Here is a 23,657-nt window from a genome sequence, read left to right on the forward strand (position 1 = left end):
ATTTGGACCTCTGCGAGCCTTTGTATGTTTTTGGACTGCCTGCCGTTGTGCACAGTCTTCAAAGTAGCCCTTGAGGGCATCCATAAAGTCAAGGGGAAGCACATATGAAAGCAGCGCGCACTTTCCTTTTGGCCCTGGCCATAAGGGAAGAACGGAGGCGGTAAAGAGACAGAGGATGGAGACAGAGGATGGAGAGAGAGGATGGAGAGAGAGGATGGAGAGAGATGGAGAGAGATGGAGAGAGATGGAGATAGAGAATGGAGAGAGGGAGAGGATGGAGAGAGAATGGATGGAGAGAGAATAGAAAGAGAGGGAGTATGGAGGGAGAGCAAACTGTGGGAGAGCGTGAAAACAAGAAAGCACGTGTGGGAGAAGTGCAGTTGGGAAGAGAGGCTGTCGCTGCCCGACGCCTCGCTGCCCGTCCATACTGCCGACCTCCTCCTCATCCGGCAGGGAAAACACGCTAACCACCGCTAGAGGTGTGCGCTCTTCTCCAGAATGTATCGCTGTGGTTCCACGGCACCGATCGAAGGCTGACGCACAACTTCGGGGGCCCGTCGAAAGTGTGCGGTCGAGGTTAGCGAGGGACGCAGGCGCACGCGCTCCTGTTCGTGGGCGAACCGAGCCGATCGACAATGAGTAACCCGCCACAAAAGTTCACTCGTCGCTCGGAGAAGGGTGAAGATGGAGGAGTGGACGTCCTTTTCTCTGGCGATAAACGGACAATGCTTGCGCAACCCTGTTTAGTCACGAAGGGAACACTTTGCCAAACTGCAACATATATTTGGGCCTGTTTTGCCGTGGGAGGCTGTGCACAGACGTCACCTTATTGTTACCCGGTAACAGAAAAGCCTTTTTATCTGTGGAAGAGCCATGTGATCCTACTGAATGTGCAAGGCTGAACAGAAGGACTTTGTGAAGGCGAGGTTCAAATAGACTTTTACTGAGCTTTCGGAAAGAAACCCACTTTAAAAGGAGTTTCGCTACCTCTAGTTACCTCTTGTTTCTAAAAGAAAGAATAAAACAAATTGAAAACCGAATGTCACAGAGACGTTATCTTGAGTTGTATGGTTTTATGCATTTATTGCGCTACTGTGTCAGTTTGTGAAACAATATCGTCTTCCTCTTCCCCTGTCCCTTACCTCATCTACATGTGACAGAAATTAAGTAAAAGTCTAATACAGGCTAAACTACCAGTTGGAAAGCCCCAAATCCAGTCCCAATATCCCCCAAAGGTCAAAGATTCCCCAAGATTCAGCAATTATCGGTGAAGATGCCAATCTCTGGGCCCAACCCACCTGGGATCTCATTGGCCACCACGGAGGGCGGGGCCGACTGGCTGCCGGCCATTTGTTGGTGGTTGATCATGTGACAGCATTGGGGCACGGCGTTGTTGACCATGTAGAGGGTGTCGGGGACGTTGGACATGCGCACCATGCGCAGGCGCACCAGGTCGGTCTGCTCCACCATTATCTCATCCAGCACCGACTGGTGGAACACGGAGAGACACTTTAGAGGGGGTTTTCTCTGTGTGTGTGTGTGTGTGTCTGTGTGTAGGAGAGTGTGTGTGATCTACTGTGTACACAACACACTCACCTTTCCCCAACTTGCACCGACACACTTTGCATTTTAACAAGAAAAACCGTTGGCATCTATTCATCAAAATAACTTCCTAGGAAACCCCTGGTGGATGTGAGACCCCCCCCAAAGGTGACGGTGGTGCGAGCGTCCCTGCACAGCTACCTTGGCCTCCTCCACGTAGGGCGAGAAGAGACGGGGGCGCACGTAGATGCCGGCGCTCTTCTGCCGGAGCCAAGCGTTACCCTTGCCCCCCTCGGCCGTGGGGAGCATGTCTGAGGGAGGGGTGCTGATCAGACCCCTCTTCATCTGGGCGCGGGGAGGGAAGGAACAACATGAGGGGAGGGAGCCGGGAGGAAGGAGGGGGAAGGGATGGGAAGGAGAGGGACAACAGCAGAGGCAATAAAGAGAAAAACAGGCTGGAGAATGGAGGAACGACGTTTATGAAGCAAGACAGGACTTTTTGGGGGGGGGGGGGGGGGGGGCAACAGGGGAAATAACAGTGCAAATGTGACAGTGGAGAGGGTCCCATGCTCCCCTCTGAAGTGCACACGGACGCTCACCGTGTCTGAGAGGACCTCGCTGCTGGGGGGCAGGATGTGTTCGATGCGGACGTGAGGCAGCAGTGGAGACAAGATATCCTTCAGCTCTTCCAGGTCCAAGTCCCTCCTCTTCACACCCCTCTTGTTGACGCTGTGAGCCGTGCCGCTCAAAAGGTTGGGCTCTGAGGGGGGAGGGGCGCAAACAGGAGAACAATCATCCCAGGCATTCAGGAGTCGTCGCCAGAGGACCACACCTCACATTGTGTTTGAGCCCTGCACTCGCTGGCCTGAGTCCGGTGCCTTCCGAACCTCCAGAGGATGGGAATGAAAAGAAGGAAGGGAGAGGATGATAGAAGGGAGAGAATGATAGGAGGGAGAGAATGACAGGAGAAGGGGAACAGATGCAGGTGGGAGAGATAAAGGTAAAGGAAAGAAAAGTTGAGGGAAGGTAGGAAACGGCGCAGGAGTAAAAAGAGTTCTAGGAAAAAGCTTACGGAAAAAGGCCATGGAAGGGAACATGCAGTTGAGGAGGGGAAAGAATCACGTCAAGGAGTACAAAAACAACAAATAAAAACAGAAAACAAACAACAAACAGGCGAGGAAAATTAAACGAAGTTGGAAATAAACTGTCTGAATGGAGGGAAAGAAGAAAAAAAAGAAAATCCTGTTTCCACATCCAGACTAAGCGGGCAAGGAACATGGTTAGAGTGAGCTCTGTCCCTTCCAGGGTTAGACATAGCTATTCCATCTGAGCTCTGACCAAGCCTGCTCCTGGCCAAGTCACAGCCTAATTATCAATCCACTTAAACCGGACAAAGGCATAAATCATCGGCCTTGCTGACCAGGGGAAGGAGGATTTGTTGATACTTTGTCTCGGAGAGAGGTGGGCTCGGATGAAAAAGAGAGGAAGGACAGATGGACGGGGTGGGTGTAGTAGACAGAGAGAGAGAGAGAGAGAGAGAGAAAAGGAGTGAGAGAGCACAACGGAGAGTGCGAGCGAAAGAGAGAGAGATGCTCACCTCGGTCTGCCATCCTCTTAATGAGCTGGTGCTCACCCCACTTGACCACGTACTTCAGGATGTCCTGCTCGCTGGCCTGCCAACGAGACAACACAACCAGGCCGGTCATTTCACAGCAAGGGGGGGTTACTGACAAGAGCTTACCCTTTGCCACAAGATCCGCTTCCCTGGCCTCATTAGAACCAATCATTAGGAACCATGGAAAAGCCAAGGCATATTCAACACAGCCAACATGTAGGAGGAAGAACGTGGTACATCTTCGATGGGTGAAGTAAACAGTTCGCCACACGCCCAGTCAAGTGTCACCTGCACGCTTTTTAACTTTCAGACCTTCGTCTGGTCAGCACGGGAGGGTTAGGCTGACCCTGAGAGGAGGGAACACGTGAACGAGGCCATTCCCATAACCTCTACTTCCAACTTCTAGGAGACTGCAAACACCAATGCGAAGCCTACCATCCAAGAATACACCAAGAAGCACCACAAAGGCAAATTTGCTGCACGGTATCATAAACAAACCCACTGATGATAGTAAACTACTCCTGAACAGGGTTGGCCAGCTTGGAGTGTGTTTACCACAGTTGGCCTGTCAGATGTTCAATTTGTTCCGATGAGCCAGAACCCCCCGTGGTGGGCACTAATCTGCTCATCGTAGACCATTTGGCTGGTGATGACGGGCTGTAGTACTGGTGCTGGGGGACCGTGGGGCTGCAGTACTGGGGATGTGAGGCTGGGGGGCTGCAGTACTAGAGATGTGAGGCTGCAGTGTTGGGCTGTGAGGCTGGGGTGCTGCAGTACTAGAGATGTGAGGCTGGGGGGCTGCAGTGTTGGGGATGTGAGGCTGGGGGGCTGCAGTGTTGGGGATGTGAGGCTGGGGGGCTGCAGTGTTGGGGATGTGAGGCTGGGGGGCTGCAGTGTTGGGGATGTGAGGCTGGGGGGCTGCAGTACTGGGGATGTGAGGCTGGGGGGCTGCAGTGTTGGGGATGTGAGGCTGGGGGGCTGCAGTGTTGGGGCTGGACCCTCTCCCCAGCCAGGAGCTTGGCTGCTGCGCCGAGGCAGAGCACACCCTCCCTGAGTCTGCCTCGCCTGGGCCCCCACATGCCTGTCCCCATTTAGAGTTTCACTACCCTTGTCCTCGTATGGTCCTTATCTCAAAGTCCCTAATAAAAGTGTCCCTCCCTCCATCCCTCCCTCATCACATTATCTGTCCCTCCCTCCAATTGGAATTCTCCCCGATCGGCTCCCTGTTACACACCAGCCTCGATTTGGGAGCACATCAATCAAGCATGAAAGTTGATTGGTTCCAGAAAAATCCCCCCCCCCCCCCAACCCCCTCCCTAACAGATTGTCTGGAGAAGGCATATTAGTGTCTTCGAAATGTAGAAGAGGCCTATCTGATAACGCTGACTTATTAAGCCTGGAACGCCAATGAGTCACCGTGTTACGCTCACAACTGGCAAGGAGACAGGGGGGCTAAATCATATCACGAAGCCGTGCATCTCAAATGAAGACTCCATTACCTTATCCCATTCAGCGGCAGGAGGGACTCGCAAAAACCACCTCATGTGAAAAGCAACAGGACAAAGATTGTCTGTGTGTGTGCGCGTGTGTTGCGGCATCTCACCTGCAGGTAGTCGGACTGCATGGCAGCCAGGAGGGGCTCCTTGCTGAGCTCGTACAGCACGTCTGACACCATGACCTGGCTGAAGTCCTCGCACAGGAAGTGCATGGCCTGCCGGTGGACCCACTTGGAGCCGTAGGGCTGCGAGCTCCACTTCAAGATGGCCACCACCGTGTCCAGAGAGATGCTTTCCACCACGATGTCCTCACAGGCTGAGGGATGGAAATGGAGGGTGAGAATGTGAATGCACGCACGCACGGGGGAGATGCGGTATAATTGCAGGTGTACGGTGTAAATTCATATCACCATGACTACTTTATAAATATTGATAAGAATGCATGCATATCAGCATTAAGCAGCACGGTGGAAACTAAAATCTTTAAAGTCAATTGCACATTGCTGAAAGGCAGTGTTCAATATTCTAGTGAATAAGGACCTGTCAGAGTTACTGTCATTCACTGCTATACCGTTTTCGTATTTCATTCAACACGTGATGTTAAGATCCAATACCGCCAGTCACTGAAACAAACTTCACATGAAGCACTTCACTAAAGCGTAAACACAAAGGGCCCTCAAGCAGGCCAGGGAAAAAATACTTAAGTCACATCAAGGTTGTGTTTTTCATTCGGCTTCTGACAAAAGAACCTTCACAATGGAATCATCTGTTTTTGTGAAAATCCCAAATTTCCCAGAGGCTCGACACCCCCTTGCCATCTGTGTCTCTCGCTGCGTGTTGGTCGTGTGGACCATGCGAATGTGCTAGTCACGAGCCGGGCCGCCACGGCAGGCTGTTGGAATGAGCTGTATGTGGTTCACTAGACATGCCCGTTTCTGTGAGCTCCAGCCCTCCTGTGGAGGGGGCTGGGCGGTTCTGAAATGTCAGTTCGCTGGCCCTGGGGGTCTGGGGGGATGAGAGCAGAATTCATGCAAGGTCACTGCTGCTTCTGATGTGTGTCTCTTTGTCGGCTGACTGGTTTAGGTGGTGTTTCTTTGCTGACTGGTTTAGGAAGCGTCTCTCTTTGCCGGCTGACTGGTTTAGGTGGTGTTTCTTTGCTGACTGGTTTAGGAAGCGTCTCTCTTTGCCGGCTGACTGGTTTAGGTGGTGTCTTTTCGTTGGCTGGCTGGTTTAGGTTGTGTCTCTGCTGACTGGTTTAGGTGGCGTCTCTTTGTTGGCTGACTGGTTTAGGTGGCGTCTCTTTGTTGGCTGACTGGTTTAGGTGGCGTCTCTTTGTTGGCTGACTGGTTTAGGTGGCGTCTCTTTGTTGGCTGACTGGTTTAGGTGGCGTCTCTGTTGGCTGACTGGTTTAGGTGGCGTCTCTTCGCCGGCTTTTGAAGTTGGAACGTGGCGTTTTTAATCCACAGCACCAGGAGTAATCATAACATATGTGTTTTGTTCTTTTAATCACATGTATATCCTAATCCTATGTCAAATAGAAACCCATGAATCAGAAAGGACCAGATTGCTGCAATGTGAATTTTCTGTTCCTTTTTCAAGGTGTATTTGTGTCATTGGGAAATTTCTGCCTTACGGCTTTGTGCTGCACTCTCCAGCCACCTCCTCCTTTGTAAAACTAGTTCAGGGACCGCTGCTCAGAAGAAAATCAGATCGTCCTCCCCTGTGGCCATTGCCACGTCATCTTAATCAATGCTTACCTTTACTCTGTGCTGTGAATCGCTGTAAGGCCCATTTAGGACCATGAGTTTGGCGAAAATACAAATAAATTACATTCAGTTTCTAGTTGTCACTTTCTGCCTTGGGAAGAAGGGATAGGGTGCGCAGGGCAGTAAAGCCATAAGCCGTTTTGCCGATGAACTAAATGAAAACGTCACTTCGATGATGGGCTTTGTGAAGCGCCCTGCGGAAAAGCTGGCTTACGCCTCGTTCCTGGGCGGGCTATGAGGAAGGGGACAGCTTGGTTTGGCTGTCTGATACACCAACCCACTCCGATGATTCTCCTTTACAGAGGTGTTGATTTGGAGTGGAAGTGTGGTGATGGGTCTCCACGATGGTCGACCAGATTAATTTCTGCAGACCCTTTGAAAAGATGTGCAAAGAGGATTTTTCTGCTTTTGAGAAGAAAAAAGGGGGAAAAAAACACTTGCTGATGCGGCAATCAGGTGGCATTGTGTGTGCTAGTAGTTTTGTTTTCTCAATTTGCAATGATCCCATGGCCCCGACAATAATTTCATTTCCTGGAAACTGCGGGCTGGATGTGTAAAATCTGGCCCCTGCAGTGCGAGTGATTGGAATTTAAGAGGTGGCAGGATTTACTCTGGTATCAGCCAGAGGAACTGTGACAACCGGACTGGTTTCAAGAAGGAGAGGAATGGGAGAGATATTGGCTGGAAAGTGAGGCTGATAGAAATGCATGGGAGCAATCTCGTTCTCCTTCGACGCACACATACTGGCTTTCCCACCTCCCAGACGTGTAGATTCAAAGTTAATCCCATTAGATTCACTCCCTCATAAGCATGCCGGGTTGCATTAACAGATCTAAACCTCAATCCTTGCGTCCACCATTGGCATTAATGGCTTACCGCTGCTATTTGTCGAGAAAAACTAGGATGTTGACATGGTTCTCAAAATAATCTTCAACAACATTCAAAACAAGGTTTTATCATGACGTGAATGACACCGATTTCTCTTCAATAGTTCTTATTTAAACATTTACAGGGTACTGAACGTCAACCAATAATGGTTACTTAAAACTGTCAGTTTCATATAATAATTAACGTTGCACTGAAGCTATGTAGATGAGTTTCTCCCATCAACCTCCAGGGCCTGGTCTTGGCGGTAAACTGCTGGTTGAGTCAGTCCCTGTTCTCATTAGTTTGATGCATTACAGGGGGTCAAGTGGGTGTATAATCATCTGTGGATCCTTCTCAACAGGAGGCTCTTTGCCATAATTTACTCAATTGCGGTGTGGTATCGCCCACAGTTAGAAATCTGTGTGGAGTTTAGAAGAAAACATTGAAACCCAGTCTGTTACTATATATATTTAAAAAACAAAATAAAAACAAAAGTCCTTGTTCTGAAAAAACGGCACATGGTGAGGTTCTCAGAGAAAGGAGGCCAGTCACAAGGTTGTGCAGGATGTGCACTCCGGTCTCATTTTACACTGATAAACCTGGTGTTGTACACTCAAAGCCAAGGCCAACAACATGGGGGTTGTGGAAATGTGGAGGTTGCCAGTGGTGAAGCCCCAATCATGGACACATCCCTCAGCCCCAGAACAAGTGCAGCCCCGGCTAATTAACTAGCCTGCACCCTGGAGCCCGGTGATGGGCAGGCTAGGAGAAAGGAAAGGAGACAGAGGGGAAGGGGTGGGGGAAGGTAACAAGAGATACAGATATGGTTCAGATGTGCGAGTTGAAAGTGAAACATATAATTGTAGATGTTAGAGGATAGGGTCCCGTGTTCCACTAAAAACAAAATCAACAGGAAACCAGAGTTGAATCCACACATGCGTACACCCACAACCATGTTTACGGGCAAAGCAGAAAACAGCGAAAGAATGTTGGGGGCGTGCTGATCAATGCTGGTTTACAAGACCGCAACATTACAGTGCATCTATCCTAGTGCTGATTTACAGGACAATATCTGCCAGCCTTTAACGACTGTATTGGTTACAATTGTTTAAGAAGGACAAATTGCATTTCCCTGAATTGTTACGTTTGTTTGTGACAGTGACAATTCTTTTTTTGAATCTCTTTAGTTTTTTTTTTTTTTAAACCAAACACTGTCTTTCAATTTGTATGACGTTTCCAAAACTGGGGTAACAATGCAGTTTGCACGTCTGTGGCTTTTAATAAAAGCATGTTATGTTCAATTCTAAAACTGATTGTTCCCATCCTTGATTGTGATTGGCTATATTGCGTTCCATGCCGTTGTAAAATCCAGCATAACCTTACAGGTTGTCCTCATAACATTCTTTAACATTCCATATTACTGCGCATCGAATATTTCAGATTAAAAAAACACGGCAAAGGTGTCCACCTGGCTGTTGCGTGGCAACGATTTATGTAGGAACTATACTTTGTAGTGGTATGTAGTTGTAGAAGAATGACGGTTTATTATTAAACTATTTTGTCTCTAATTGTTTTTACTTATGAAACCACATCAAATATTTGTAGTAAGTTTTAGAAAAGCAACAAGCCCCGCTTCGCGTTGTGCCTAACAACTCCCCTTACCTGTTCTAAAATCTGCGCAAAACATGGCCTCTTGGGGCTTATTGCTTAAATTCAACATGCCAATATATCTTAAAATAGATACTAATTAATAACCTGTCTTCTCACTCATATACATGTGTATTACAACCAATTCTACCCTATTTAATTTGGCCAAATGTGCTGAAACAAACGTTTTTTTTAAACAAGTTTGAAAACAACCCCCCCAAAACACATACAACCTTTCAATTTAAGAGTGAAACAATATGTAAAAGAAACACATAAAATTGGAACCTCAGACAAAGCATGATTAATTCTTCCATTATCTCGCCATTCCTGCATCTCTCCATCCATTATGAAAAGTAATGCATTTTAAGGTCTCCAAGGTAGGGAGCCAGTGTTGTGTCTCCGAGACAAGGCGACAGCTTGGGGGCCCACCGACACACCGTCTCATTTGCACTACTGAACCAGCCGGCGTGCACACTGAAGGGTGCCACTTAACGTTATCCTCACCGGCGCAAGGCAGGCAAGATACTCAGGAGAGAACACCCTTTTATTTATTCACTCGCATCACCTTTCCAATCCCACTCTCTTCCGTTGGTGCATGATGCAATTCTATTCCTACTCGTTTCTTCCCTGCCGTAACTGAACTCGCGATGACGGATACCAAAAAAGTGCTCCATAGTTCCACCTCTATTCAACACTTGGACAACAGTACACAGCTATGGAATGTTGGACTGATGGCTGAGTAAGCGTCTTGTAAGCTGGCATTTAGTTCTACAACCTTCCATAATTTTAAAATTCATATTTTGCCTTTCTGACTAAGAAATTGAGTAAACTATGTTGATGTACTATTGGTGCCAACAGGAATGAAAAGCTCTTTGGGAGTTCCAGACAAAAATAAGCCTGTTGTTGCAAAGTGTAAAATAAAACATGTAGGTGATATTTGACAGTGAGTAGTTGCCTTCAGTCGTTGGCATGTGGCCTGATGAAGATGTATGACAGTACCAGCATCTCTCACATCTTCAACTTGACCTCTCATTTTTCAACAACTTCTCCTCCACCCTGCCCAAACGTCACAAAGGTTTGGTAGAGGTATCTGTCATGGGCAGCGCCGTGTAATGAACAAGTGTAATAATGATTCCCCTCGTGGGCTGACAAATTCACCTCACCGCCCCACTACCCCTAGTTTGTATCTGCTCCACTGTGGCACCGCAGACACATTCATTATCCCTTCCCATCTACCTGTTTGACGTGCTAGACGCCATGCGGGTGTTAAACTGTCGTCAGCGGGTCTGTTTCACAGGGGTCACAACTTCAATTTCACAGCAGAGGCTTTTAACGCATAGTTGCTAAAAGGATTCCTTGGTGCGTTGGCTAGTAGCATGTATTAAGTATGAACGCATGCAAGTATGGCTGGACCGATCCTGAGCATTTAATTGTATGAATTGGATAGAGATAGAAGTTAATTTTTGGGGGGGAAATAATGTGACAAAATGGACTGATTACAGGGCTTAATTTGTAGGCAGGTTAAAAGGTTTTCCTATTCTATATTGAAAGAGTAATTTTCCTTTTCAAGTCTTGCCATCTGGGACAGTAACATCATAAGTGATTCATCCTAAAGACAATGTTAACATTACTACTGACAGAATGGTGGTCACTAAATGTTCACTGGGAAAGTCTCTCACCTTTACCTCGGACTATCATAACCACTGTTCTCTAATGAGCTCGCCCCAAAACAATTCTGGGAAGATTGCAGTGGGCTGAGAGCGAAGTGGCCAAGAAAGAATCCGCTTTGTAATACGGAACGGTGGAAGAATGATAAACTTGCGCCAATGTTGTTCGAGACAGGATGGGACTGATCCTTATCTGACCTGACAGGATGGTAGTGTTCTAGAATTCCGCTGGGTCTTTAACTGAGGAAGAACTCTCAGATTTGTTCCACTACAAACTGATTGCACAATATCTGCTAACGGAGTTGCCTTAGTGCTATTGTAAACTTTCTACCTCCCCTTGATATATATATATATATATATATATATATATATATATATATATATATATATATATATATATATATATATATATATATATATATATATATATATATATATATATATATATATATATATATATATATATATATATATATATATATATATATATATATATATATATATATATATATATATATATGGTGGGGGGTTAAACTAGTTTTACAAGAGTTCTATATTGTAAAGCTAAATACACATACCCCAACATTAAATAATGTGAGATTAAGATACACCAGAGACCATGAATATCAATGGCAGCTTTCCTGTCTAACTTTAGCCATAATTGTAAGTGAAGCCCATTATTTAGTTTGGAGGTAGGTACTTTGACGATTATCATGAGATCAAACAACCTTTTCTGTGCGATCGTAGTGCATTAAACAGTTACCCACCGGTGAATTGAAAAGCATTTCACACAAACCGAGACAAACCCTCAGAAAAAGAGTTAAGAGGAGAACACTAGACTTAAATGCATTTAGACAAAAACTGTATGGAAATGAATGGTAGCATGTGCAGTGAGACTATGACAGGCTGAATACTTTTATAACCAGTCCCCCCAAACTGTTCAAAGGAGATTCGCAGTCACTGAAAAGTTGACAGAGGAAGTGTCTACGTCAAAAATAAACATTAGACACCGGGTAAATGAAACACCCCCACCACCACCACAGGGATGCCACGCCCTAAATGAAACACCATGCAGAGAACGTTTTGAGAAACATTAGCCTAAACGACAGTTTAAAAGACATTAGCGTAAGTGAGAGTGGCTCTTCAGCTTATTTCAGTTTTCCTCGGCTTTCTAAACTCCACTGTCAGATGCTACCTCGGTGAGAAACAGGTATTGATTTAGTCATGTAACACGAGACTTGCTGAGTGAAACACAGACAATGGTAAATGGTAAATAGATATTACAGCATTAGCAAGTTTCCCAGAGGGACTCCTCTGGGTGAGTGGTTTGGGAGAAAGCAGCTGGCTATGGCAGGCTGCTAAACCTGAATAACACTGGGGGAGGGGCCCTGTCCCGGACATGTGGAGCGCACGCTTTAGAACCTGAACAGACTCGTCCAGAAGAAGGTCTGGAAGGGAGAGTTACCCCAAACGTTAGGTAGATATGCTCCAAATGCAAGCGCGTGTCCTCAAGGGCACAGTTCATCCAGATGGATTTAGGCCGACAAATCTAAAATACTGACGCACCTGAAACGTCTCAAGTCTTTAGACGGTGGAAACACTACATCCAACAGATGAGATGGAAAAATTGATTTGCAAGGAAATGGTGCGAGCAATGTACCCTTGCTGATTGCTGAGTTGAAGCCCCCTTGGAGGTTAGGCTTCTTCCATCTCACTCCCTAATATCAAATCAGCTCACATTTGCATACAGAAAGGATGTCATTACATATTTATCTTGTGGTTAGAAGCCGAATCACTGCATCAGGGATTTAATTTCGTGAGTCAATCACCTTCCCTAAACTCACATGTCCAAATCCTTGCCAATTAATATGTATTGAAGAATAATTTGTGCCAACAAGAATTTCTATTTGTAATTCAAATTGCTTCATCTTGCAGTCACCAGTAGAGAACCTTCACAAGAAACCAAGGTACTGGTGGTAAACACCAGACAGCCTTACATGGTTCCACTACATCAATATCCATTATCACTGCTGACAGGGAAGAGGAGTGGAGAGGTCGAAACTAGACACCTGAACTCTCCCAGGAGATCGGAAGCACTTGCACTGTGACCTGAGAGCAGCACCTTTTCCTGCTCCCTAAGGGCAATTCCTTTGGTACGGATTAGCCCTACCAGGCCTATACCATGACATGGGTCCATAAATTCAGTTCATAAAACCAAACAGAAGAGCATGACTAAAGGTTGACAGAGTAACAATAGTCTGTCACGTTACACAGTTCATTTTATTCATTTTTTTAACGACACTTCTCTCTTTCCCTCTGGTTGGGGTGTTGAATTCAGCACTAAGCGACTTCCACACTCAGCGATGGCTGTTGAGCCCCGTACTTGAGGGGATAACCTGTGGGTCCCTTGGGGGCGTGACAGGCTTGTGCAGCACAGCAAGTTCAGTGTGTCACAGCATGTTACCGAGCTGAGAGGCTGTGGTTGTCAGTCACTCCCCTGACGACAACAACAACAGCTCCTGCTGCTTGCAGTCTGGCAGTATTAGTAAGCTCTATGAAAGTTTCCAACTTACTTTACATTTCAATGTTTTACATGATAGACATTGTACAGAAAGTTGATCAAATTTCTTTTTCAAGGTTACAGTATGTAGATTACTGATAATGATGAATGACTGCTTTAAATTGATAAGGAGCAGTTAATCTGTGTCGGTGAGCAACCAACTTGTCTTCCTTAAACATATATTCTTCTGTAAAAAATTATAATAAAAGGAAGAGTCATTTTGAACATTAAAAAACAATCTGTGTGTGGTCTTTATGGAATATGTCTCATCTGAGTGAAACCCAGAAGAATGGCCTTGTCAATACTCCATTTCAAGAACTAAGTACTTTTGAGTTTCCAAATCCATTTCATTACCTGGGGGCAGTGATGTGTGATAGAAGAAATTAAATTTAAGATTGAATGTGGTTCTAGGATCCAATAGGTTAATCAATTCTCCATAAGATGTCAAACCCAAAGACTTTTGAGTGAGGATAAGTAGGCACTTCTGGATTCAAGTTGACTTACATAGGCCTAGTTTTGTGTCGGAAGATACATTGTGTCTGTAAATATTTCACTTTTTTTTCCACGAGAGTTAAAACAACTAACAACTCAAGCCCTTGGAGATCGAGAGGCAACCCCTCACTTAAGATCAAAAGGCATTGCTACATTGCACCGTTTGCAGTGGTTAGTCACTCTAAACAGCCTGTTAAGTCATTAGACTGTAAACAAAGTCCAGTCTAGACAAAACAAAAAGGAAATAGCAAAAGGAAATAGCTGTAGAAAAACACATCAAGGCTTACCTTGGGCAAGCATGCTGAACTCCAGGAAAAGGGCGATGTGGTAGAGTTCCATGGCCTCCTCGGCCCGAGTTCCGCTGCCTCTGGCCCCGGCCACCAGGGCCTGCACCTCCCCCAGGCTCCCCGCGGAGGGGCTTCCCCTCAGCACCAGCCCCAGCTCCACCACGTCCGTGTACATGCAGTGCAGGATGACGCGCGCGTACTTCTTCGGAATGATGGACTCATCCAGGATGATGCGCGTGGGTGTGTGCAGGGCTCGCTCCGTGATCTCCTCGCCGGCCCGAATGCGCCGCTGAAGCAGATTCCGGAAGAAAGGCGAGCGGGCCGAGAGAACAGCCTTGTGAGCACGGAGTTCCTCGTCCGCAGAGCCCGGAGTGACCACTCCACCTCCACTCCCTAATCCCGCACGGCCCCCCACAATGGGCACGGCGCCGTAGGTTTCAACCAGCTCCGAGTCGGAGGAGAAGCTGAGCAGGGAGTCGTAGTAACACATGTGTTCGCAGAGACCTCTCATGTCCTCCTCCAGCGAGTTGGGCGTACCGAACTCTTCACTTAGGCGCACCAACACGTCCATGTTGCGAAGACGCGCGTCCACCTCCGGCCCCAGCTCGCCTGTGTACAGGTAGTGCAGGAGCGCCGAAAACATGGACGCGTCCATGCCCGCCGTCCCCACATCCAGGAGTACCTCAGCCCCGTAGCCTGGCGAGGACGACAGTAGAGTCTTGAAGAAAGGGCACCGGGCCGCTAACACGGCACGGTGCGCGGGGAAACAAGAATCCTGAAATATCAAGTCGACGTCGGTACAGTACTTGTGCTGGTACAGCGACGCCAGATCTCGCTGCAAGGTTCGGGCTTCGGCCCGTGCCAGCCCAGCCTGGAGACTCAGCTCCTTCAGGGCGGCGGTGCCCTCGTACTCCTCAACCAGGGCGTTGGCATCGCGCACGTCCCAGCCCGACAGGAGCTCGCGCATCTGGCGGGCATGGTCGGCGGAGCGACTGGACTTGCGTCGCTTAATAAAGCGCCTTTTGAGTGTGGCCAGGCCTGAGCTCTTCTTCTTCTTGTCCTGGGGCTTGTCCGAGCCCGGCTCCAGGCTGTACAGCTTTCCCTCGCCGCCATAGCCCTGTGGGCTGTAGGATGACGTCCCTGAGAAGACAAGGAAGTGTTAGCCAGGAGACAAACATCTATGTGCAATAAAGTCCCACTGGTTTGTGTTTAATATAAGTAAAAGAGTATTTTGTTGCCAATTTTTTAACCACTCCAAGTTTTTGACTAAGAATTGGGGCAGGAAGCAACTTGGATATTTTCTTCTCCTTGGTTCGTTTTACATGCAGATCCTTCATGAAGATAAAATTGATGTATATTTTCAATTAAGCCTCTTATGAAAGATTGACGATTACAAAAAGCTGACAGTTTAATCTTGATAAATACAAAAGATAAAGGTGTGAGCCTCAAGCTTCGATAAAAATCAAAAGATTTGTTAGGAAAGTGGTAACTATCAAAAATAGCCAAGGACATGTAGAGGACACAGGTAAACAAAAATAACTTTTGTTTTAATCTTTGCAACTACATAAATTTAGTTTTTGCAAGCTTTCAATAAGGGAAGGACTCCAAAGGTTTGACAAAAGAACAGACATCTGGTGGTAACTTTCATTAGCTTCTGAATTTTGTTTGCACCTCTCCACACCTGCTTTCAAATGGAAAGAATGTCTGATGAGTTGGTCTGTGCTTCTCTGCAAGGCTGTCTCAAACACAAAAACACGGATGTCTTCCAAATGACTTATGGTTGTGTCCAATGTTCCATTTCTATCCTAGCTGTGCCAAGGTTACAGCCACAGCCAAGTACAGCATGGGTACACACACACTCCTATTTTCAGCTTCTTTTATAGACCACCATTACCATGTTAATCCAAAACCTATATATAGATTGATGTTATGCATCTTAAAAGATCACGTTTTTTGGGGTTTGTTTCTCCTCATTTTGTTAAGAGACAAGAAGACCCACCTATGAATGTCTGCTGAGACTGTGAATTGCCCCCAAAACGAGGAGAGCATGAATGAGGATAGCTGGAGGCATTGACACCCATCCTCTCCTGCTTCAACTTCCTCTTCACACGGACCACTGAGGCCACTCCTGCTGGCACATTCTGGCCAAGCAAAGGTCCTTCGAGTCAGGGTCCGGACACAGTCAGAGACTGGGTCTCACTGCCTGTAGCTCCGCCTCCCATTGCTGAAAGTAACAGAAAAGGAGAAAAGTTATGTACAATGTATAACACATACACAAACAACATGTTACACATATCACGTTTTCTTCAAGAATAAACCCCAACCCAGTTTTGTTGATATTTTGCAAACGACTATCCAATTTCATTCCGATCAACCGTCTCCTGTTAGCCCGGCGAGGAAGAAACTTCAGAAATTCTAATACCAAACCTTTTATGCTCTTTTTCCCAGTGTGGCTATTGCTACATCCTGATATTTATGTTTCATTTTACAGGCCAATCTCGCCCTGCCAAAAGCAGCACTGGGGGGTTGCCTTCAGCAGCTTAGGGAAGCATCAGGGTCCAGCCTTCACTGCTTGCAACATTAACTGTGAGGAAAGGATTTTTCTTTTCTTTCGTTCTTCCCCCCCACCTCCTGACTGCAATAAGGCCCAAAGAACCTACTCTCTGAAATAAGACACTCAACATGAGCAGTCATTTACATAGTTGAATGTGCACTTTAGAGTAAATGTGGCTTGAGTTGAGATATTTTTATACTCTAAGGACATTACAACCAGAGGGCATAGACAGAACTCCAAACTGTATGAAAGTAGGACTAGACTACTTTGAAAACTTTTTCCTCCACCTCTTTTTCACCCAAAACGGAATCATTTCATTTATTAAACCCCCAGGGGAGCAGTCAGAGCAAAGGTTTCTCTGGTTAACACTTTTGTTATCACAAGCCAAAAGTGGGGGCCCAAATACACGGTTCAGACACAACATTTGAAGGTACCCTTCATGTATGTTTTCATTGGAAAACATACCTAGGTATGTGGTTTTTCAGGTATGTGTTTCCCATTTACCAAAAATGCTGGCGTGCGGCTGCAGACAAAATGCATGACATTCACACAAAAATCCTAGAAACTGGTAATTTTTGGGTTGTCACCTGGAATCAGTTACCATGGCCTGTCTAACACGTAAACAATGAGGCCATTGGATTAGGTGCCATCTGCAACGTAGCCTGCAGGGAGCCTGAGAAATTAATTTGTAATGTCTTGAAGGATCCACCATTTTTCAGAAATGGTTCAATTGGATGATGAAACCAGTGTCTGACTTCTGGCTCCAAGACCTCATCTATCTTGAGGGACTCGGCTGTGGCCTATGCCAATTTGTGAACATCACACAAGTGTCTTGCTGATGGAGTGTTAAAAGCCTGAAGCAAAACACCAGCACTCCCCCTTCATTCTTTTGATCAAATGGCTCAAGCTGTTCCTAAAAAAAAATCACTCAGTGTCAGACGAACCTTATTTTCAGAGAATTGGGAATAACACACAAGGCCAAGTCAAAATAAGTACTTTAGGAATGAAGGGGGGGGGGGGGGGGGGAGAAGGCAAAGTTTGGGAAACAGCTCATTAAACTGGCATACGTTTATCTAATGGATGTGGGGGAGGTTACCCCTATCCCTTCTGGAAGACAGTAGCAGTTGCAAAGAGAAGTCAGCAAATAATAAATTCCGAGCAACAAAAAAAAAAATATATATATAATAATCATAAAATCTTAATAAAAACTATAATAGTTTGTTACGTTGTTCAGAGTTGTCCATGAGTCGGTACTTTGCCAACTATATTAAACAATGGCTGCGTTAGAAAGAAAGGGGACTGCAGAAACTGACAGACAATTGGTACAAATGGCCGGAACATGCCTGTCAACTTGAGTGACAGAAGTAGAGAAGGAATAAATTAATAGGCTAGTTCTCTGACCGAGGTGGCGAGCCAAAAACAGTAGCTGACAAAGAGATAAGAGGTTATGTAAGTGATGCAATGGGGGACTGGGGGGGGGGGGGGGGGGGGGAGAGAACATTCCAATCCATAAAAGAGCCAATTTGCTGTTGATGAGGATGGCCTTGTTAACAAGTGCAAAATCAACAGAAAGTAAGTAGCCTTTATGCTTTTATGACTGACGTAACCAATACAGAATCTGATCATGTATTTGCTTCAGAAATGTAATTGTGAGTATTTAAGGAAACAAACTTTTGCCCATAAAGGCTCACTGCAAAAAACTAGTCACTGTTCCTCACACTTTCACTGTCACACTAAATCATTAACACAAAATCAGCCCAATTACTGGTTCAACAAACAATTCACATGGCTGCCAGTTTCACCCAAATCAACATTCCCAAAGCGGCCTATTTTTCCTGCCGATTCACATTTTTCTCAGGTCTACATGGGAGAGAACTATTTCAAATTTATATAATGGGGAAAGTATTAAATAAAGTTGGCTGGAGATAAATTAAAAACTTTGAGGCATGAAGTTAACACCTCACTGGAGGCTTGTACACTTGGTTGCTAAATGCCTTTCGAATGTGTGAACACAGACCTATAAAAAGAAAAAAACAAGCATCTTCCTTGACAGCTCATAGAGGGTATGTCAGATATGTGGAGTGGTGATAACGAGTTTTTGGTTTCCTCATATGCACTCCTCTTCCTCCTCCTCCTCCTCCTCCTCCCCCGCCCCCGCGGCGCTCTCCATTCAGTGCATTGCCAATGGTCAGAATCTGCTCATAATGTAAACATAGTGTTAATAACTGCCGCTGAGGCTGAGTACTCAGGTTTTTCATGGCCATCGCTGGAGATTCAGCTCAAGACTATTAAGAAAGGTGAGTGTGACTTTTCTCCTGATCTCAGGACCTAGTAGGGGTTACAGAGCAGTATGTTGACTAAGATCAACTCAGCACAGTGTCAACAGCATAAAGCATAACAGCACACACACCTCTCAGGTTTCAGACATGAAGAAAGTCATCGGTTAGGCTTTCAACCTCATCAGACAGCATAAGGGTGTTTCCACCAGGGTGTGGATCTGCAGTGGCTCCCTGTTCTCTGGGCGTGTCTGGAAAATCTAAACCAGTCCTGGGGTTACGTGGTAAACACTATGCCGACAAATGCAGGAGCATTAATTGAGATGTAAAAAGGATTGAGTGTCTTTACAAGTCACAGCATAAACATGTTGCAATGAAACTAGAAAGAGTTGTTTATAGGAAAATGTTTCTTCTATGGTGGAATAATTTCACTAACAGGCACACATTAATACAGTGTGTTCATAGTCAAATTGTGCACATCACACACAATGAGAGCATGGGAGGACTGAGAGCCATTTTTCTTTCTTGTTTAAAGAGCCAAAAACGAGGGGGTGAAAGTTAAATGTGTTTAGGGGACAACACTTTACCAGACCACTGAGCAAAAGCAATGTCCATTCAACGAAATCAGTCAGGATAAAGAGCTCTCTGTTTCCAGGGGCCTCCCAAAAGTTCTCAGGACCGACGGAGAGCCGGGTAGGGGAGGGCGAGAGAGGGGTGGTGGGTACCGCCGTGGCAGCTTCCTGAAGGCCGTGGCAGGCTGGATTATGTGAGACTAATGAGAGGGGACAGAGCCAAGCCACACCGGCCCAGCTGCGGGGATGTCTGATCCACCCAGCAGAGCCTCACCCGTGGAGCAGCTCTGAGGGCGCCGGGGCCCAGCACCACCGGGGGCCCCAGGCTACCATTCCACCCAATAAGGCACATCCCTAAACTGGAAAGTAAAGAATTGTTCTTCAGGCTAAATAAAGCCAAGGCCGTTTACTTTGTGCATCAAGTCGGATTTTTACCAGAGTTCTAGAACACAAGCTCTGATTAAGTGTAATGGGGAATAAAGTGAACACTGATCGGAATCAAAAATGTAGTCTGGGGGGAAAAATGTTCTGAAAGAATAGGTTAAGTAAAAGTGGAAACATAGCGTATATGGACTGAGTCTGTCAATGTCAGCTAAAACATGTGGAAAGAAAATATTACCGCTCTTCGACAAGCACACTAATTAGAATGCCATGCACTGTAAAATATGAACTACCAGACATGACATTAATTTTGCAAGAGCTGTGTCATATTATAATAGATGTTTTTGCTTTCTAAACCAATCCCCATGGTCTGTTCAGACAGAGTAATAGCATACAGCCATGAGTAACCTCCATTTAATTGTGCTGCGTGTGTGTGTGTGTGTGCACTTTTCACCTTCGCCTTAAAACTCACACAAGCGCACATGAACAACACAATTTTCCAAGCCAATGTCTTGGGAAGGACAGGACTGGCGTGTGAATCTGGAGGGGACGTTATCCTACAGACAAATTCAATCACGCACAACTGCGTCAACCTGCAATCATTAAGAGAAAAATATCACGAGTCACTCACGTCATGCTATCTTGGCTTTTAGCAGTATCAACCATGGATGTAGCACCGTGAATACAGTGAGAGTGTGACCGGAAGGACTGAAAGAGACCTGGGAAAGACATGCAGTAAAATGGCCCCCATGCCTGAATCAGACCCAGGTCCCTGCCCTGTGTTAAGGCCCAAGCGCTACACTATCCAGAAAGCCACCAAGGTGTGGCTCAGTTAATAATTGTATGTAAAAAAAACTTGGATTGAGGCCTTAAACAATAAACTCATTATCTTTGTTCTCTCTCAAGTACAAGTTGTCCTACGACACCGCGGGGGTAATTACTTTATGGGACCGAATAGATTCTAATCCATATTAAAGACTGTTGGAATCTGGTATAAGCGAAGGCTGTCATTTAGTAGCTGCTCTGCAGTCTATCGTGGATTTTACACTTTCTTGACTGCATTCGGAATTGAATAACATAATGAATGGACTAACAACTTGTCTTCAGGCACAATTTTCCAACGAGGAACAGAATTATACAGCATTGAACACAGGTCGGGGCACGAATCTCTAGTTACTCCATCACACACACACACACACACACACCATTACAACGGTTTGGCGGTTTAGTGGAAGGGGTAAAAACATAGTATTTAGGCAAACTGTATCATTATGGACAATGGAATCACTATTCCCTGTTCATTGGCTGACTTGCAACTGTGACTGTGGAGAACGAGTGCTGCTACAAGGTTTATACGATATCTGCTCCAAGATGCCTCCAGGGGCACATTGAGTAGCCTTAAGGGAAATGGACTAAAGGATTTCCGCCTGTCTTGCATCATAATCGGCTTGCAATTTTCTTCTCCATTTATTACCATGACACAGGTCTTTGCCAGTCCTGCATCACCTCAGCTTTGAGATATTCCTGAAAGCACATGAATCATTTCAAGGGTCTCTTGTTCAAGCAACACAGGTCATTGACAGTATTCATCAAGACCTGAAGTGGCTTGTGCTGTGCTCCGGGCAGCTCAAAATGGGTCACAATGTGCTGCTCTTTGTAAAAAAATGGTAGCAATGCACAAGATAGTTTGCTGGTGTCCTCTGCATGACTGCATGAACTCATCCTGTTCGAAGAGGAGGAAAGCTGACATTTAATCTGAAGCCAAGATGTTCCGTGGACACGCTCGCCCTTTAGCAAGGAGATCTTGAGGAATGCTTCAACCAACACACAAAGCCCATCCCCCCCCCCTGCATCCAAGTTTGAGATTCAGCAAATACAGTTCCACAAAAACATCTAATTAGACCTAAAAGGTCAGTCCATCACAAGACAACAGGATGTTTGGGGGGGGGGGCTTGGCCCTGCACCAAAGCCCTTATGGCCAGGATAATGAAGATGGAAACCACACTGAACCGCTTGAGGAAAAAGAAGGAAAGGGTGAAACAGCCTTCTTGTTTGAATGCCCTCCTCAGAGACACTCTTACCATCTTAATGAAGGCATCAACAGTCCCAAGGCATGCCGCCTGTGAGGTATAAATCACAGTGACATTCCTGAAGTAAACAGAGATGGGGCAGGTGGAGGAGCGGGGCATTCTTGTGATAATGACAGTGATTTATATAGGAATTTATTATGAGACAAATGCAAGATATCTTGGGTCAATTCTTTTCACGACATCATGCTGCTGGAACAAGTGACAGAGAAGAGGGCATTAAACGAGCGTACGGATAATATCAGTTCTATTCGTCTTTTGTGGCATTTTTACTGCCCCATCGCCCGTTGTGTCATGAGGAGGCGTCAGAGGACCTCCTCACTATCTGAGGCCCGTGCCCTCGTCTGCAACAATAACCACACTGTTAACGGCACTCTCTATCCTTGTCAATAATCGAATGAAAATAAATGCACTGTTGCGAAATAAACACCAAGACGGCGTAACACTCGCAGTTATCTCCGTTTGGTCCCTCTCAATCAATCTCTGTGGGCCAGATATCGTGCTATGACAGTAGGGCTTTGTGGCGATGCTACTGGGCTCATTTCCTTGCAGACGGGACCACTGGTATGGCCTCCTATCTGCCGAGAGGAGATAAAGCATCCCTGAGGAGAGGTCAGTGGTTCGTCTTAGTACTGATACCATCACAATCCAGGACCCCATTTAGTTTCACCATCTAAGGTCAACTGAGTCAAGTTCCTTTATTAAAGCAGAGAACACTGACACGCACATTTCCCCACCTTTTGGGGGGAAATTACATGAATATTTGGTAAGATTTTTGTTTGTATGTGTTATTTATTCTTTTGTGCATAAAAAATAAATAATCGGCAACTGTGTGAGCGGTAGCTCCAGAAAGCTCTGCTTTCTGGATACTGAAAAGAATTAAGCCATTTTACCTAAAATCAAAAGGCAAGATCTTAACAATATGCAAATACAGTCTTGAGTTGCATCCTGAAGTTGTCTGCCAAGGTGACAATGAGGTCTTAAGAGAAAGGAATTTAGGTTTTATGTTTTTTTAAGTGGCAGTTTTTTCTATCCTATCATTCAAACAGGGAACACTGAGAAATAGCCCTCTAGTGCTTTGTTGCCACTTCTGTTTAAATAAATGTCTCTCACCAAGGGATATCGCTAGTTTGAAAACATAACTTGAGAGTTTGATAAACTCAAGACATGATGCAACCACAAAATGTGGTGGTATACAGATGATTAGTTTTGAGTGATTTCAGGCCTAAATACAAAAAACTTTGATTAACATTTACATTTAGGCATTTAGCAGACGCTTTTATCCAAAGCGACTTCCAAGAGAGAGCTTTACAAAAAGAGCATAGGTCACTGATCATAACAACGAGGTAGTCCCAAACACTGCAAGCAGCCAAACCATGAAGCATACATTGTGAAAAACTAAACAAGTGCCAAAGATTAAGATCAAGATTGATTAAGATTAATCAACTTGCTTTGCTATAGGAGTCACAGAGATGGGGAAATAAAAGTGTCTGGTGTTTAGCGCACGATCCAAACAGATGCTCTGAGACTTTGGAAAATTGCTTTTGTGCCATTGAGGCCATAGAAGCCTGTTCCAACGTGCCACAGTATACATTTAGCCAGCAAAGGGGGAAGAATTTCTGCAATTTCAAATTAATCATGTACTATTTCCTGAATTCACCAGACTCGAGCCATCCATCTCTAATCACTGACTTTAATGCAAAACTTTTACTGCAATTTGCCTGAATTACTCAGTCTAAATGGGAGTTGGATGACAGAAAACTCAGAGCCCAGGTGGCTGGTGAGTAACAAAGTATGATTCAAACCTAATTATCAAACAATTTGGCAAACTTAGATTACACTATTTAG

At 45.6% G+C, this 23,657-nt stretch overlaps 1 protein-coding gene across 3 annotated transcripts in view; it reads right to left on the reverse strand.

Annotated features, from left to right (window-relative positions):
* Positions 1-23,657, reverse strand: part of btbd7 (BTB (POZ) domain containing 7) — a 37,226-nt gene that overhangs the window by 2,546 nt on the left and 11,023 nt on the right. For all 3 annotated transcript variants that reach the window (XM_084700425.1, XM_084700427.1, XM_084700426.1), the window contains exons 2-8: positions 15,939-16,163; positions 13,940-15,079; positions 4,761-4,969; positions 3,140-3,215; positions 2,142-2,302; positions 1,744-1,887; positions 1,299-1,488 (exon numbers count right to left, since the gene is read on the reverse strand). In XM_084700425.1, the coding sequence (XP_084556551.1) occupies positions 1,299-1,488; positions 1,744-1,887; positions 2,142-2,302; positions 3,140-3,215; positions 4,761-4,969; positions 13,940-15,079; positions 15,939-16,020 (2,002 nt within the window). In that variant the 5' untranslated portion in view covers positions 16,021-16,163. The remainder of the gene's footprint in view (positions 1-1,298; positions 1,489-1,743; positions 1,888-2,141; positions 2,303-3,139; positions 3,216-4,760; positions 4,970-13,939; positions 15,080-15,938; positions 16,164-23,657) is intronic.

The sequence above is a fragment of the Hypomesus nipponensis genome, chromosome 6 (assembly GCF_054491055.1).
Source record: "Hypomesus nipponensis isolate SF chromosome 6, ASM5449105v1, whole genome shotgun sequence".
Lineage (NCBI taxonomy): Eukaryota > Metazoa > Chordata > Actinopteri > Osmeriformes > Osmeridae > Hypomesus > Hypomesus nipponensis.